A 13,146-nucleotide genomic window follows, 5' to 3' on the forward strand; every position below is an offset into this window, starting at 1 on the left:
TGGATTTTGGATGTCACCACATACCCCACAAAAAACAATGGACAGAAAAGGGGAACTGTTATTTTATTACATGAAAAATTAACATAACATAGAAATGCTTCCAAAAAATATTTGGCAGAACTGGCTTAATACTCCGGGACTAGCTCCACCCCAGTTAGTTCTTCATAAGGATGCTGAGGGTGTAGCATGTGACTGAAGGGAAGGTAATCTAAGCTCGGTCATGTGTAGCAATAATGTTGTAGGTAGACCAAAAGTTGTATGGAACATGTCCTTTCAGAAAGACACCGGTGTTGCCATATATGAATATATACTCTATGCATTGTATTTGTTCAGTTAAACTAGGAATATTTTACATTTTGTAGTATGTACAATAGTTAGATTGTTGTAAATTAAGTAGGCTTATCAAACTATATACAAATAAATAATTGCTGTGTTAAAGTTTTCATTCAGAGTCATAGAACTCTCATTTTTAACCCAAATATTGTCTGAGATAAATTAACTCTCATATTGTTCGGGTAACACCGGTTACCGCAACCCCAGTTTGGGGTTCCTACAATTTACTTGCCATGCTATGTTCTTGTATTTGGTTTTGTGTTTTTTGTACTCTAAGGTACACGTTATATTGTTATTGATTTTTTTCGTGTGGCATCTCTATTCTGTGTCAACAGTTACTTTTGTTCTTTGAATGACACTACTGTCTGTATAAGTGTCTACAATTTGTTAAATGAAGATTTTTCTGATTAAAAAAATAAAAATATACAATGAGAACTAAATGACTGCTACAACCATTAGCTGCATTCATAAATATATATTAGTGAAGTTTTGTTACTCAGGACCAGTCATCCCAAAACCCTTATGGCCCTAACAATAGCCATACATTATAGTTGGATATCCACAAGGTTCCTGCAGTGTTCTGGCACCCAATTCAGCTGGAGTGGGGATACGGTGTGATGTATTTTGGTCACATGTAAACACCACTGGTTGTAGATCGTGTGATAAATCCATTCATTAAGGCAGTAATAGCTCAGGGTGATCCGGTCTTGCCTGCACTTCCAACTACCCTCAAATTTATTTAAAGGCCAGTATCAAAGTCTTCATATTTCTTCAAATCTGCTCTTCCGACAACCGCATTCATGCCTTTTTTCATAGTCTGTTAGGCCTAGCATTTTTGCTTTTCGCTGTAATTTATTCATATGGAAAGCAAATGTAGGCATTGAGTAACTGATGCGTGTCTGTTTATGTAATTCCACATACTCAAATGTGAACAGCGGGCCCACTTTTGCTGCAGAAGCATCAATTCTATTTTTATGACTGCTAAGTGTTTATTCATTGTCTAGTTGTATATACCATCTAGTAGAATGGCCTCCTACTTTACACTGGGGCTGCAGCAAGTCAGTGCTGTAGCTCGTTACTGAACTGCACGGATCTGACTATGTTAACGGAACAGTGAATGTTGGCAGCAGTATAAGTGCTTCCAGGCCTTCTTCATTTTATCACACTTTGATGCTCAGTTAGCAAAATGTACCAGAGTTAAAGTATATGAGAATTTTTACTTTTTTCTTTCACCATGAGTTGGCCTCAAGTATGTAAAAACAGTTTTACTGTGACCTGGCCTAATGTACACTTGTCTGCTATTCTACCCTGGGGATAAGGGTAGCACAAGACAAATGGAGGTTGACCTATATTTACATACAGCCATAAAGTGAAAGGAGGACTGAGGTTTTTTTTTTTTTAAAGCAGAGTCTACAAAAAGCTATTAGAAAAAAAAAAAAAAACTTTTACAGCATTCCACAAAACCAAATCAGTCAATCTTTATTATCTTATTATCTTTCACTGGCTAAAATTCAGAATGGCCAGCCCAGATATTAAACATATTCCCTGGGGTGTTTTTTGCAGCCAGTGAAGATATATTGATCCTTGTTGGTTCTGTGTAGTATTGTACTAGTATGGAATAAAATCTGATGTGTAGCAATAATCCAATGTGCATACATAGGTCATTTTAGGTTGACTATGGCCCAAGCTAAAGCCAGCTACAAAGTGCTTCGATAACATTAGTGGACATGAAGGCAACCATGCATGGGAAAAATTAATTTGCCTCAATAGCTTTATTTAGAGCAGGCATGTGCAACCTGCGGCCCAGAACCGCAGGAAATGCGGCCCACTGCCCCCTGACAATTTAGGTGCCTCGAAGGGGTGAGGCGAGAATGTGCAGTGTTTCTGACTCCTACCACCATGACCACTTCAAATCACTGAAGTGGTCATGGTTGTTTATTATCTCTCAGAAGAAGTAAACCTCTGTATACTGATTCCATTTCATTTGATCATCCTCTAGTTGTGCTAAATTAGTGCGGGGGGCGTGGCGGCGTGGGAAGGGTGCAGCAACATTTTATTACTTTTATACCTTAACTATAGTATATATTTTATATGCGGCCCGAGAAAATTTCTCTACACTCAATGTGGCCCAGAGAAGCCAAAAGGTTGGACACCCATGATAAATGGCACTTTTCCACTGCAAGTACCGGCTCGGCTCTACTCGGCCCTGCTTGGCCCGGTTTGCTTTTCCACTGCTGGTACCGCATGGTACGGTGTTGGAACGGTTTGGTATGGTTTGCTTTTCCACTAAAGTAGTACTAAAGTTAAGTGGGTGGGATAACAACGATACTCTGACCAATCAGTGGCTAGTAGTGACTGCATGCAAAGGACTGTGGGATATGGTACCGGTATGGTACCTCTTGGAACCACAATCGAGGTGGTACTGTTTTAGAGAGCCGTACCGTTCGGTTCCATGCAGTGGAAAAGCACCACCGTACCGTACCGAACCGTTCCTACACCGTACCATGCGGTACCAGCAGTGGAAAAGCACAAAAGCGAGCCGAACAGTTCGGTTCCATGCAGTGGAAAAGCGCCTTTAGACTATCTTCTGCTCTTACCTTTATTCGCCTGAAAAATGCTATCCATAGCACTTTTATACACACTAGTCTGAAATTTTGATTTACCAACCCGAATACTAATGTTAGTACTTTCAATCCTAAATACATGAGCAAGCAGGTTTGTGGTTTCCATGTATAGTCCCTAAAAATAATGTAAGGGTGAAGCAGCAACAGCAGCAATAAATAGGTTAATAACACATTCTGGGGCAAAACTAGTAAACCGTTTACATATCAAAGCCCATGCCAAAGCAACTAGAAATGAGTTGAGGATTTCCAACAACTACTTAACGCTTGTGGCTAAATTCTTTTGTAATTAGGTTCTGTTGTCTGCCAAATGCCGTAATATAGAGTGTTCTGGGTTTGCTAAAGAAAAGAACTTCTGTTTGCTTCCTTGGAACTGGATGCTGCAGTTTATCACGCAGTTCACTTTAATGGCTAAACCACAGTCTGGGTCATTAGAAGAATAACATTAGCTTTCAGCTTAATTTGCTGTGCCCACTTTGTTCTGTTGCAAAGCAATGCCGCAACCCAACACAGAACACTCAATAATCGTACCCGATCTTTCCTTACTAAATGCTACAAGTGAACATTAGCGGGCAACCCCTGGACTGTGTCTGACCAAAGTTAATTTGCTGTTAAGTTGCTGTTTTGATATTCACGGTTACAATGTGTTTGCGTGAACAAGTTTACAAGTTCCTCATAAAGAGGCAATATGAGGCCTTTTCACTTGGATAGCGATAATTGCCAGGGAATCCTCATTACTATTGGCACTCTAAGGAAACCTGAAAAAATCTTTCTGCTTGGCTTGCTTTCTCCCATAATGCTAAGTACATTGGATAACATAGGCAGCCCTGTCTGAATGGAACTTCATAATGGGATAATTGTACTTCCCACCTTTGTTTGTTAACACAGTGAGAAACTTCCTTTTCCAAAGGATCCTTACAGCTCTACTAACTACAGTCCTTTCCATAATAGACAAAAAGACTTTGTATTGCTTAAACAGTAAGTTCCACAAACTGTATGTGATAAACCAGCTTGGCATCTTGCTACGTTAGTAAAAGGGGAAAGAGAAAACCTTCTTAGATGCTTGGTCATCGTGGTAAGGATTCAGTTACCATGGCATAGGCTTGTGGAGGAAGACTATTTGCTCAAAGCTACTGGCTGTTCATGACCTATGGTCACTCATATAATGTATGTTTACAGGATATGTGCTACAACAGCTGCTGAATGAACAGCTCTGTGGATTTTTGTGGGGAGTGAATCTCTTGACATGTGTTGATCTGCACAGTGGGAAACCATTCAGGCCTTTAGGCAAGGTGGGTGTTCAATGCGTTGGGCAAAATTCCTGTGTTAATGCTTTCTTTGTATAACACGTCCCTCAAGACATGAAAATATTTGTTCTCTACCTTATTTACTTATGAAACAAAAACAGGGATCCTATTTTAAATGGGCACACAGGACATAACGTAAAACAAAAAAACATCTTAAAGCTCCATGCACAGCTAAATGCTGAATAAAAAATGCTGGTAAAATTTCCCAGGTAGTCCATATATTACACAGCATTTAAAAGTTGAATGCCAGGCAAGTAGTGGAATGCACAATTTGAACCTATATAAAAGGGAACCATTACCTCTACAGTAGGTACATATAATTATTATGTATAATGACCCCTGCCAGATAGCACAGTCAGACCACTGCTCTCCACTGCAGCAGAATCAGTTAGGTAAAGATCATTGGGTCAAGCACACTCCAGCCAGCTAAAGTGACTATGAACCAGATGTAGTACATTGAGGAGACTAATGCCCCGTACACACGCGTCGATAGTTGGCCGTGAATTTTTGGCCAACGTCCGATCGGCCGATTTTTCGGCTTGTTAGTATGATGCTTTCAACAACCAATTCCGACTTTTCGGCCGAAAAAAATCTGGTGTGCAGGCTATAAAATTTTTGTTGGCTGTCAACACAACAGCCGATTTTCCGTCAGTCAGTACAGATTTCGGAAGACAAAAATCTGATGAGCAAGACTGGGCATGCTCAGAGATGAAAAAGCACACGGAAAGTCAACCAGCACATGACATCACTTCTGAAGTAGATTTTTGTTGGCCGAGAAAATTTGTGTGCAGTCTAGAGCACATTCCAACCAACACAACAACACTGGGCAAAAGTCGGCCGATCGGTCGACCGAAAATCGTTGCGTGTGTACGAGGCATAACCCTGTGCTTATTATTGTATAATGTTTCACCTGCTGGCACATGTGCAAGCTTTAAGATCCTGCGGAGTCTAGCCACTGCCAGTGATGCTGTGCATGGGATTATAGGAGGTCAATATTAATGCCAATTGAAGTATTAATACCAGTTGCAATTAAAAAATACATTTCAATTTATTTTAAAGACTACATAGCCACATTGATTGGTATTTTTATATCTGTCTAAAGTTCAGCTTGAGAGCTAGCAAGATAAACTATACACAATTTTTTTTTTTAATCTAAAAAGCAACACAAAAGCATCATATTATCAGGGACTCGGTTTTTCATTATTATTTTATCTCTCACTTGAGTGCAGATTGTACATTTTGCATAGAAACAAAAATGAATGCATACGCATGATTGACGTGAACATTTCCGCTGGTAAATAATCACCTATGAATTACATTCAAAGGCCCGTAATTAGAACAGGCCCATATCCCCACATTTATTCCAGTCTGCTAACACGAAGCAGGCAAATCTTATTGTCTGCTATGGTAATTACCTATCCCTTTTAACTGGTACAGTATTCTGCATTAAAAGTGCTAAGAGCAGAGAGAGATGAAATTGTACACAGAGATGATGAGAAGGATATCACACCAGTCAAAGGTCCAAAGCTCACAGTAATTAAAAAGAGAGAGATACTTCAGCACAGACAACAGTGATGGAAATGTTCTAAGCTGATCGCTCAACTGCACCTTGTGAAGGAAAATAAAGAGAAGATATGCCATAGAAGGTGCTCTCATATAGCAGATGCAAATCCATGTCTCAGTATCTCCTATTTAACCACAAAGACTATTAGGAGGGGAAAAAAGGCTGCAGGGGCAGTGCTGTATTTTGGCCTAGGCCGACAAGGCCCAGGCCTAGGGCAGCACTTTGCAGGGGGGCAGCAAAAAAGTCCCTCCCCCTCCAACTGAGAATCTTTTTGGCCAGTGGTTGCTAGAGCTGCCTCTCGCACCCCCTCCTCTCTCTCACCCCCCTCTTCCCTCTCTCTTATTCCCCCTCTCTCTCTCCCATCCCCCCTTCTCTCTCTCTTTCCCCCCCTTCTCTCTCTCTCTCATCCCCCCTCTCTCTCCCATCCCCCCCCCTCTCTCTCATCCCCCCCCTCTCTCTCTCTCATCCCCCCCTCTCTCTCTCTCTCTCATCCCCCCCTCTCTCTCTCTCTCTCATCCCCCCTCCCTCTCTCTCTCATCCCTCCCTCTCTCTCTCTCTCATCCCCCCTCTCTCTCTCTCTCTCATCCCCCTCTCTCTCTCTCTCTCTCTCATCCCCCCTCTCTCTCTCTCTCATCCCCCCTCTCTCATACCTCCCTCTCTCTCTCTCATCCCCCTCTCTCTCTCTCTCTCATCCCCCCTCTCTCTCTCTCTCTCACCCCCCCTCTCTCTCTCTCTCTCTCATCCCCCTCTCTCTCTTTTATCCCCCTCTCTCTCTCTCTCTCTCTCATCCCCCTCTCTCTCTCACCCCCCCCTCTCTCTCTCACACCTCCCTCCCTCACCCACCCCCTCTCTCTCCCATCCCCCTTCTCATGAGATCTCAGGGGTTCATGCTGGGACTTGTAGTCCTTAAATTTTGGAGGGAGTCACATCCATTAAAAAGGAAGGAGTGGGGCAAATTTACATGGGGGGGGGGGTTAATCTTGCCTTGGGCAGCACAAAACCAAAATACACCACTGTGCAGGGGTGTCTATCAGGGATCGTCAACAAATTCCTCACAGTCTTACAACATACAATGGTGCCTCTGTTGAGAATATTACTTTTTATTTCTTGTAATAACAAATCATTAGAAGTGAGCTTCGCTGAATGATTGAAAATGTTTAAACTTCGTTAGGAGCAGAAAAATTAACTCTTGAACACATTAGGTATAATTTATACCTATAGGTAAGCCTATAATAAGGCCTACCTATAGGTACTGTAAATATCTCCTACATGTGTACCGTTTATGTGATATTTACATTACATGTAGCTGATGATGTCATCATGCGCTCTGAAGGAACAGCCACCCATGCCATTCCTTTAGATACCTGTGCCACGAACGGCGGCTCCCCCTCGCATGTGTGGGAGTGAGGTCATTGCGGCCTTGGCCTGTTACACAGCCAGAGTTTGGGGAGCCACGCAGGAAGACCAGGAGAAGATGGTCGCTGTCTCTACCGATTACATTGCATCGCTAGAGTGCTTTGTTTTAAGGTAAGTTTCACATAATGTGCTAGTATGCCATGCATACCATAACATTATAACTTTACCTTGCAGGTCCAAAAAAAAAGCAACCAGCAGTTTACAACCGCTTTAAACCCCACAGTTCACCCACCAGATTTGACAGCTTACTTCTCAGTTGGAACTAGAGAGGTTTTCTTCCATCATTTCACTTTTTAACTTGGCATAAATAATCACCACTTAATTCAGATTAAATCTTTGAAAGGAGTTCAACCTCATCTGTTGCCGGCCATACGTGGTTCAAATCTTGGCCGGTTCAGCAGGAACTGGCCGAGATCCGAACCATTAATAGGCAGACTGAATGTACCAAGTTGATCAATCGACCAACTTGAGTCCAACCAGCCTGCTAGATTCTCTTGTGATTATTGCTAGCATAATCATTGTCTTCTCCCAGGGGGGGATGGATCCCCCCACCCGAGGGAGAAGACAATGGCCCAGCAGGAGGGATTCTGCATCAACACTGTCTGTGTTGATGAGGGAATTAAGCAAATTTCCTGCGAAAGAAATGTGCTCCTTGTATGGCTGGCCTAAAATGTTTGTAACAATGTTATATAGTTGGGAAGGTTGAAAAAAAAGACACCAGTCTATCCAGTTCAACCTATGGTGTGTGTGTGTGTGTGTGGGTGTATGTATTTATGTTAAGAGTACATTATATATCCCTGTATGACGTGCTCCTTAAGGTGCCCATCTTATTTTTTTTTTTAACTGTCAACACCCCCTGCTGATACAACTACTTGCGGAAGAGAATTTTATATCCTTACCACTCTGACAGTAAAGAACCCTCTATGCAGTTTAAGGTTAAACGGTTTCTCTTCCAATTTCAGAGAATGGCCACGTGTCTTTAAAATTCCCTTTCACTGAAAGGTTTTTTCCCTATGCTAGGGTCCGCAATGTTGTATAGTAGCGCATTGAGCTGTGGAGAAGGTGGTGGAGGGGGTGGCTGGCTCAGGCTTTTGGCAGATCGCTGAGAGGCTGAGCCAGGTGCTGGTGCAGGCCTGGCCATATGGTCAGAATCTTTTCAGAGCCTGGTTCACCTTTGTGATGTCAACAATCAGCGGCCTTTAGCCCACTGACGGCTGAAAACAGGTCACAGGAGTGCACTAATGTGATCCATAGGAAAAGTAAAGCCAAAAAAGCTTTGGCTATACTTCTTCTTTAAAGCGGAGTTCCGGGCACAAAATCGACCTAATCGATTTTGTGCCCATCCGCTGGATCTTCTTCACCTGAAAAGGAATTGGATAGTTAGGTATATTTTTTTTTTACTCACCTTGTAATTGTAGTTGTAGATAGAAAATACTCACCTATTCTCCACTTCCTCCCTCTGTGCCGCGGCTCCGCCGTCACTTCCTCTTTGCGATGATTCCTGGGAGCTGAACGTCATCGCTCCCAGGAATCAATGCGACGGCACCGGCCCCGCTCGTCACTTCTGGGGCGACGCCGCATTCCCTGCTAAACAGCTTCTGGGCATGCACAGAAGCTGTGGAGGAATGCAGCGCCGCACCGGAAGTGACGAGAGGGTCCGGTGCAGGCGCATTCTGGGAGAAGAGGACGCGGAAGAAGACGCAGAAGAGGATCGCGCCGGCTTCAGCTGCCCACAACAGAGATGGCAACGCAGGAGAAGAAATTTTATAAGTTAGTATTTCTTCTTGCAGGTAAGTGCGAACCGGGACAGATCAGAGGCTAGCCATTGTGGAATGTACTAGCCCTGACTGTCCCGGGGGTATTTTTATTGAAAAAACTTTTTCGTGCCCGGAACTCCGCTTTAAAGTGATCCCTGTGGAAAATTCTAGGCTTCCAATTTCGGGGTGTACATGGGGACTGCTTCTGTCAAGATTGAGCTACCTTCCAAAGATAAAGTCCTTCCCCTGTTGTTCAACTGTCAAAATACCAGAACCTTTACTGCCCACTAAAACCCTTGCATTTGTCAGTTGAATGGCAGGGAAAGGGCTTAGCACCAGGAGGAAAAAAAAACATGTATTCTGGATTTGAGCAGACACTGAGGACACAGGGATTGGTTTAAAGACCTTTACTTGTAATTGCAGGCACCACAAAGAACAAAGTTCCTATACTTCAACACTGTTCCCTTAGAAATGTTTTAGGCCAGTTCACAGTGACCTTCGTAAGAACAGTACAAAATTCAATTCGTTTATTAGCTTATTTTTCTAAGCCTAGTTTATCAGGTGAGGTTGCTCACCTGATTTGTATCATTATTCCTGCAGGCTTTTACATATAATATTTATTTTTTCACAATGCGGCCTTGCATAATGTCTTAAGTTAGCAATAGAGCATTTATGTATAGAGAGCACTGATGTGTCTTGGGTCTCCACTCTGTGCTCTAGTGTCTACCTATAGCGGCGGCCATCTTTTTTCTATTCACTCTCTGATCACGCGACTGAAGGAGGCTATAAAGTCCATTGTTTTGCCAACCCACATTCACGCTCCTGTTCCCCTGATGATGCACTGTGATGCACAATGCCACATACGCCCTGTGACGTCACACCTGCCGATGCCGGCTGTCGGTGAGCCTTTGTGTTACCTGGCTGCATAGGATTGACTTGAATAATGTGAGTACCTTTCTTAGTTTTGAACAATAAATGTACATTAGCAGTATTCACATTATGTGCAGCCTATATTCCTTTCCTTCCATGACCGCTATTTAAGTTTGTTTGGATTTGGTGTTGAGGCTACTGTATTGGTGAACATTACATGCCAGGACCCAGTGAACCATATTGGCTTAGCTTGGAGACACCTGAAGGGTTGTTCTGTATGAGTGTTTGATCTCTGTAATTGGGGATCATAACCATCCGGTAAGAGGTTTATATTGTGGTGGAGGGCACATGTGCATGGTGGACTTTCCAACTTTTTCTCGTGGCTTTGCATTCAGTGCATTGCATCACTATCCTGAGAAGAATTTGAACCCTCTTTTTACACTACATATCTCATCTGCTTGCGGCATATGGACTAATTACTTTCATTGAATGATTTGTTTCACTGATTGATTATATATATAGTGCAGCTTTAGAGTAAGATATTACACTTTAGCGCAGAAATATTTTTTGTTGGTCTATTATTAATAAAATAGTCCTTGATGGTTTTAAAACTCATAAGAAGTATAAAATGCAGGACACCTGTAATGGAGAACCACATGCAATTTGCAGGAAATCATTGGGAGGCAGTGTTTTGGCCAAACACTGCACCATTTTACCCAAAAATGTGTGTACAATTAAAACATAAATTAACCCTAATATAAATATATAAAGCAATATGGGCTTAAAGTGATTGTAAAGTCTTTTTTTTTTTTCTATTAAAATAACAAATATGTTATAGTACCTGCCCTGTGTAATGGTTTTGCACAGAGCAGCCTGGATCCCTGGCAGGAGTTCCTGGCCTCTCCCTCCTGATGAGTGCCACCACAGCAAGCAGCTTGCTTTGGGGCACCCGAGCCGAGCTGCAGCTCTGTGTATCCATTCAGACAGAGCTGCCATTCGGCCCTGTCCCCTCTTTCTCCTGATTGGCTGAGTTTGATTGATAGCAGTGAGAGCCAATAGCGCCGCTGCTGTGTCTTAGCCAATCGGATGGCAGAGGCATTTTTGTGGACAGTGCTGGATAGAGAGGGGACTCAGGTATTAGGGGGGGCTGAGGGGGGCTGAGGGGGGCTTCTGCACACAGGTTTTTTTTTTTTTTATCTTAAATGCATAGAATTCATTAAGATAAAAAAAAACCTTCTTACTTTACAACTCGTTTGGGTAAACAAAAAAAATGAATAAATAAAATGTTATAGATTGGATTGCACCTATCTGACACATCAAAGTGTGTAAAAAAAATACATGTCACATGCAATCAAACTCGAGTACATGGCTGAACTGGGGGCAAAATCTTAGCATTATTCAAGCAGTAAATGTAAAGAAACTATAAAAATATAAATATAAAAAGTCCACAAGTAAAAACTCTGACTTTTTCAGAACTAGAAGTAGATAATGCATTGACCTATGGCAGAGTGGAGTAAATTGTAATGTTTTATATTTAGAGCTTTCCACTGTCCCCTTCTGTAGATAGTGGACATGGATGTTGGTGATTTATGTTTTTGAACCTCACTGCATTTTATTCATTGTATTGTCTCATGTACTTCTGTGCTCTTGAGCCTTTTCAATGTTGTAATAAACTTTGACACCTATTTTATACAATCCTCTTTTTGCAACCTCTTTATCTCATACTATTGCCTTTTAAAATACCATTCAGAGGGAATCTTCCTGCTCTTTTGTTTACATTTAGGGATTTAGGAACTTTTTTAGTTTAGTTGTTCCATCCATTGGGCCAATATATCCTACATTTAGAGCCTGTTTGTGGAGTAAATTGTAATGTCTTACATTTAGAGACATTTCAGACAGCGCTGAGGCTTCCTGCAGTGTCTTTTAATGATGTGATTTTCGAGATCCAAATTTTAATTATATTTAATATATTCAGTTCTACTGAATATATAAAGAAACAAATATTTTTATATTTATTATTTTTTGTAAATCAACATGTGTTTCAGAAAGTAGAGGCTAGCTGTAATCATTTTAAGGCTAACCTGACAATACAGAAAAGCTACATTTCTAATATGTTTCCCCAATTAAACAAGCAAAGTTGGAGAATAGAAAGAGGTCACGTACCTAGCAGCTATGTACAGCGTCCGGTTCATTATTATGATCTGCTGGATGTCCATTTTGTGTCTCTGTGTGTTGTTTCTTCCTGGTTTGTGCCCCACAAATACCGGATACTGCTTTGTATCTGTCAGAAAATAAAAACATGTCAAATATCTTCAAGAGATCTCACAATTTTCATTTTTCAGGATGTTTTGTGCACACAGTGGGGCAGTCACATGAGGCACACCACTATAAACAGTCCATTAATCTGATGTCCTTTAGAGCACTAAAAACCAATAGGTGACATAGTGGACATTCAAGAAACAGAAAACTAGAGAAAACAATAGCTGATTCACAAGGTTTTACTTTGAAGTACCTTTTTGTTTTCTCACCATGGGTTTCAGGAAATTTTTAAGAAGCTTAAGGGGTTTCAGGGATCATCTTTCCTGACCTTCCTCCTCCCCTGACTCCTTCAAGCATCATTTAAGATTTATGGTTAGAAATCTGAACCGATCATTTGATAAATTGCTTGCATTGACATTTTCTGTTATGAGAAATAAGCTTATCCCAGAGGATTCCCTTGAACAGAACATGTTCTTTTAGAAGTAATATAATACTTAATAATATGCATAAACAAACAGGAAATTCTAAACACAGAAGTACTCAAGAAAAAGGAGAAATCCAAAACATAATTTACATTTCTATTAGAAACAGCTCGGCAAAGTGTGTGAATGATGGTATTGATTCTGCTTTTTTGTAAAGATGTGTTTCCACTTCTCAGAGCACTTGACACATTTTCTAGGCAGATTAATTCAATACATCTGGCAATACAAAGATCAATCCCCATATCTGACATCAGAGTGGCGATTCAATGATTAAGGGGTGCCCCCTAGGAGATAAGGAGCGCTTCTGACCATAGGAAAATCTCTGTGTGGTCTAGCTTATCCTTCCCTTTTGTCATGGTGCATTGCTCCACTCTGTCCAAGAAAAAGAGGTGGGTCCTAGGGCAGCAGCTGACCGATATCTTGAGGTCTGCAATTCTTTGGGATCGATTTGCCTGTCTACAGGCAGCCTTAATGGCTGGAATAAAGGGACCCGTACATGGTTTTTTTATGATAAAAGTAGATTCACAAGTAAATGTC

At 41.6% G+C, this 13,146-nt stretch overlaps 1 protein-coding gene across 4 annotated transcripts in view; it reads right to left on the reverse strand.

Annotated features, from left to right (window-relative positions):
• The window catches only part of SEMA6A (semaphorin 6A), a 304,176-nt gene that overhangs the window by 168,231 nt on the left and 122,799 nt on the right, over positions 1–13,146 (reverse strand). For all 4 annotated transcript variants that reach the window (XM_082243679.1, XM_082243678.1, XM_082243677.1 and 1 more), the window contains exon 3: positions 12,032–12,149. In XM_082243679.1, the coding sequence (XP_082099805.1) occupies positions 12,032–12,149 (118 nt within the window). The remainder of the gene's footprint in view (positions 1–12,031; positions 12,150–13,146) is intronic.

The sequence above is a fragment of the Pelophylax lessonae genome (assembly GCF_965119305.1).
Source record: "Pelophylax lessonae genome assembly, chromosome: 1".
NCBI classification, from domain to species: Eukaryota; Metazoa; Chordata; class Amphibia; order Anura; family Ranidae; genus Pelophylax; species Pelophylax lessonae.